The sequence below is a fragment of the Triticum urartu genome, chromosome 4A, assembly GCF_056163025.1.
Source record: "Triticum urartu cultivar PI428250 chromosome 4A, HENAU_Tu73, whole genome shotgun sequence".
In the NCBI taxonomy this organism is placed as follows: domain Eukaryota; kingdom Viridiplantae; phylum Streptophyta; class Magnoliopsida; order Poales; family Poaceae; genus Triticum; species Triticum urartu.
This window is the reverse complement of record NC_141876.1, coordinates 562,734,432-562,738,632: the sequence shown is the minus strand read 5'-3', so window position 1 is coordinate 562,738,632 and position 4,201 is coordinate 562,734,432. Positions and strand designations below refer to the sequence as shown.

The window sequence follows — 4,201 nt, the reverse complement described above, 5'->3', positions numbered from 1 at the left end:
CCTTCTCGCGACCGGCTTCTCGAAGCCGGCCCTCCCGCGGCTTCTCTTCATAAGGGCTGAAATCAGGCCGCCTTCCGATAGCCGGTCTGGAGACAGCTGGCAAGGGGAAGGCAGCCATGTGTCTTGGATTTTTGAGGGCCGAATCGGCTCGTAATTTTTCCAGAAGGTCCAAGGGGAGCCGGCTAGGCTACCCATGGTTATTTACTCCGACACCCATTGGATTTCAGATATCCCTACAGAAAAAAAGCAGATAAGCCAGACAGCACATTGCGCATTTCTGATGCTTTCCTCCATTTATTCATCCCTGGGTAGGGGTTGCGTTTCACCATCACAAACATAGTCACCCGGGCACGCAGCATACATATACATGCCTTGTGTGCAAACACGCAGTGACGCAGCCCAGCGATGGGCACGTACCATGCTACCAGCACCAGGGCATCCCCATGCACTCCGCGCAGCCGCCCGGTGACGGTTCAGGGGCAGGCACAAGAACGTTCAGGGTCCTCAGAACCCTGACATCGCATAGTCCATGGCGTCCACCAAGAAATCTGCAGTAACCAGAGCTCGGTTAGTCGGTCTCTACGAGCAATGCAGAAATGTAACGGGGATCTTGTGGAGATAGCTGAGCTACTGACCTGCATCGTCCTTGGAGAAGCACATAGGTGGTTTTATCCTGAAGACGTTGCCGTGGAGACCGCCTTTGCCGACTAGAACACCAAGATCTGGTAGAACAAGAGAACTATCTTAGGGGGTTGTAGAAGAAAACATTTTGAGATCATGGAGGTAAGGAATGTGGGCTAATTATTACCCTTGAGTTTCTCAAACAGAACAGCGGTCTCAGCCTTGGCCGGTGTCTTCTCCGTCCTGTCAGTGACGAGCTCCACCCCAAGCATCAGCCCCCTTCCTCTGACATCTCCAATGACTGAGCAGAAGCAAGGCGAAGGGATGGATAATCATCGATCAGTTAGATTAACTCGAATCCAAAATCAAACAGTTGACCGAAATGGTTACTTCAAATGGACCAAAAGATGGGACATTTTACTTTCATGCTTCTGCTGAAGAGATTTCAGACGTTCCACCAAGTGAGCGCCGACATCTGCGCAATGCGCCTGCCGTTTCTCCTTGTCGAGAACCTTGAGCACAGCCAATCCACCAGCAGAACAGACAGGGTTCCCACCAAATGTGTTGAACTGGATCTTCTGAGCCATCACGCTAGCAATCTCAGGAGTTGTTACAACTGCACCGAGTGGTAGACCGTTGCCGATTCCCTAGAAATAAAGAAAAAAAATCATTAATATTGATTGATACTGTCAACATAATGAAACCTTCGAGGCAGAGTTTTTCCTGTTACCACGAACCTTTGCCATCGTTACAATGTCAGGGATGACATCCTGCGTCTGGAATCCCCAGTAGTTACTTCCAGTACGGCCAAAACCACTTTGGACTTCATCAGCTATACAGACACCACCCGCCTTCCGGACAGTATCATAGACCGACTTCAGGTATCCAGGAGCTAGTTCAATAGTACCTCCTACACCCTGCAATCATGTTCATTAATGAGAAAACTGATATACGAGTTCGGTCATCTGGATTCCCCCGTACAAGAAAAAAAACATCTGAATAAAAGCTGGATAAAACTATATTATCAGTTTTTTACAGTATAATGTACAACTTTAAATTCGTCATACTTGGAAAGTTTCTGCGATAAAACCTCCAACCCTTCCTGAACTGCCAAAATTTATGTGTTCTTCGACTTCCCTGGCATAAGCTGCAGCATCAGACCCAAAAGCTCCACGGTAAGGATCCGGATTCATGACATGATGAATCTCACCCTGCGAATGAGAAATAAATGGCCCATAAGTAAGAAACAATTTAAACAACTACAGATGGTCATATTGAAAAAATGTGCAAGAATGCACTATAGGTTCCCTCCTCTCATTTTTCACACTACATGGGCGGATTAACTAACTGAGATGAAACTCATAATGCACCCCTGACAAAAAAATAGATATCGAAATACTTTTGAGCTTCAGTGTTAATTTTAGCATTGCTAAAATGTAAATTCTAACAATATATAGGTCAATCTTTTCAAGTACATCGATTGAACTGGAAAAAAGACTTGCACTGCAAATCTGTGTCATTTTGTATCTCTTAACAATCAGACACACACCTGAGGAATCGGGTACTTCCACGTCTGCAAACCCGTGAGACCTATTGTTCCAGCACTCCCACCGTGGTATCCATTTCTCAATGCAATCATACCGAGATTCCCGCTGTACAGCCGAGCCATCAACATTGCTAGTTCATTCGCTTCGGTCCCAGAATTGACGAAGTACACAACCTGCATACCATCCCAAAATATGAGACACTCACACTCCCTTCTCGTTGTCGAGTCCATCCATGTCGTAACTTCTAGTAGCACCGGGCCACTGAAGGAAGGAAGTATTTCTTTACCTTGAGATTGCCTGGCATCTTGGAGGCAAGCGCCTCGGCAAACTCGACGATGGCATGATGCAAGTATATGGTGGTGGTGTGCTGAAGCAACTTGGTCTGCTCCTGCACGGCCTTGACAATATCAGGGTGGCAATGGCCACATGACACCGTGACGATGCCTCCGAAGCAATCGAGGTATCTCTTGCCTTGTTCGTCGTACAGGTACTGCATCTTCCCTTCGACGATGTTGAGCTGCGAATACAGATCACAATGGAATCAAGATGGTACTTTAATTTTATACTGCCATAAATATCTTCAGACATCTTGTACACTAGTATTTCACACATAGTACTATTGACTTCGATCGGGGCCTTTGGAAATTTGGCACCGATACTTATTTGGCGTTTTAGTAGGTATCACTTGATATCGATGCCTTCAAAAAATAAAATGTGTCACCTGATGTTTCACTGACATGTGGGTCCCGGGAGGGGCAGCGTGTGAGCGAGACAGTGATAGGAGTGGCAAAATATCGAACCCAATCTTACATGATGATTGATGCAGTTCATACATCATCTCCTACATCAAAATTTATTTACCCTCCTACTAATTAAGAGGATTGGTTTCGAGCACGCGAAGGCACAAATCTCGTCTTTTTCTATGCAATCGCCGCGACGAAGCAACAGAAGAACATGCATACGAGTTATGAAAGTACCGGCTTCTGGTAGTAGTAGAAGAGGGAGGGGCCAAGGAACTTCTTCCGCTTCTCGAGGATCTCGGCGCCGCCCATCCCGGCGTACGGGCTCGGCCGGTGGTCGAACGGCGGCATCTCCGGCAGAGGCCGCGGTAGGGCCTGCTCCGGCGCCGCCTCCGAGGACACCAGCCTCCGCAGCGCCTCCGCCGGCGACGGACACCGCCCGCGGCCGGCGGCCGCGCGGCGAAGCAGCGAGGAGGCCATGGCCTGAGCTGTGGTACTCTACAACCGAAGAGCGAGGGAGACGGAGCTGGATTAGCTCTGGGGTGGTTAGATGGATGAGAAGGAGACTGGAGTGTGGGATTGGCACGGGTCTGGTGGTGGTGGAGTGGAGTGGTGCCAATGCCAATGGCGGCTGGCTCTCCCGTAGCTGGCCGTGACGTGGAAAAGGTCCAGATTCCGATAGCGATGCGTGACTGAGAAACTCTCGGTGCGGGATCTGGCTCTCTGACGGGGCCTCGTGTCACTGACGTGCGGCCACGGGAGGAGGAATCGTCGTCGGGGTTCGTGAGCGGGTAGATATGTTCATGCTTGCGTGGTGACAACCATATGTGTTCATTAAACAACGCTCCGCGCGTAGCACGCCTGCGGTGGAGTTCCCGGCCGGTCCTCCGTCGCTATCTCCTGTCGACCCGGCGGGGCCTATCCCTCTGCCCGGAATTGGCCAAGAGATGTGTTGAGATATGTAAGAGCATATTACGCCTCAAATCGGTGTGCTTCTCGTCTCAAATGTCCGGACGGACAGCCCGCTCGCTGACCGATTAAAAAAAGACGTGGCTCGCGGGCGCACGGGCGCCCGATCGCAGCCCCGAGCGCTCTCCCAGAAAAGGAAGGAACTGCCCGCGCGCGTGACCAGACGGCTAAAAACGGAAAGCAGCTCCACACGCGCGAAACCGACCAAACCAAGCCCGCGTGAATCACGGATGGATCGCGCACGCGCCCCGATCACACCTGGTCCCCCCGGCCCCCGCTTCCCCGCACCCCTCGTCCCCAGGCTTCGGTCCCCACCCCCTCCAT

At 50.7% G+C, this 4,201-nt stretch overlaps 1 protein-coding gene across 1 annotated transcript; it reads right to left on the bottom strand.

Moving 5' to 3' along the window:
• Positions 1-267: 267 nt before the first annotated feature.
• On the bottom strand, positions 268-3,539 carry AGT2 (alanine:glyoxylate aminotransferase 2). The gene is made up of 9 exons (XM_048716516.2): positions 3,146-3,539; positions 2,455-2,685; positions 2,171-2,341; positions 1,689-1,832; positions 1,359-1,538; positions 1,043-1,268; positions 809-922; positions 636-722; positions 268-548 (listed from the first exon to the last, which is right to left on the bottom strand). The coding sequence occupies exons 1-9, from the start codon at positions 3,386-3,388 to the stop codon at positions 505-507; spliced, it is 1,440 nt and encodes a 479-aa protein (XP_048572473.2). The 5' UTR covers positions 3,389-3,539; the 3' UTR covers positions 268-504.
• Positions 3,540-4,201: the final 662 nt, after the last annotated feature.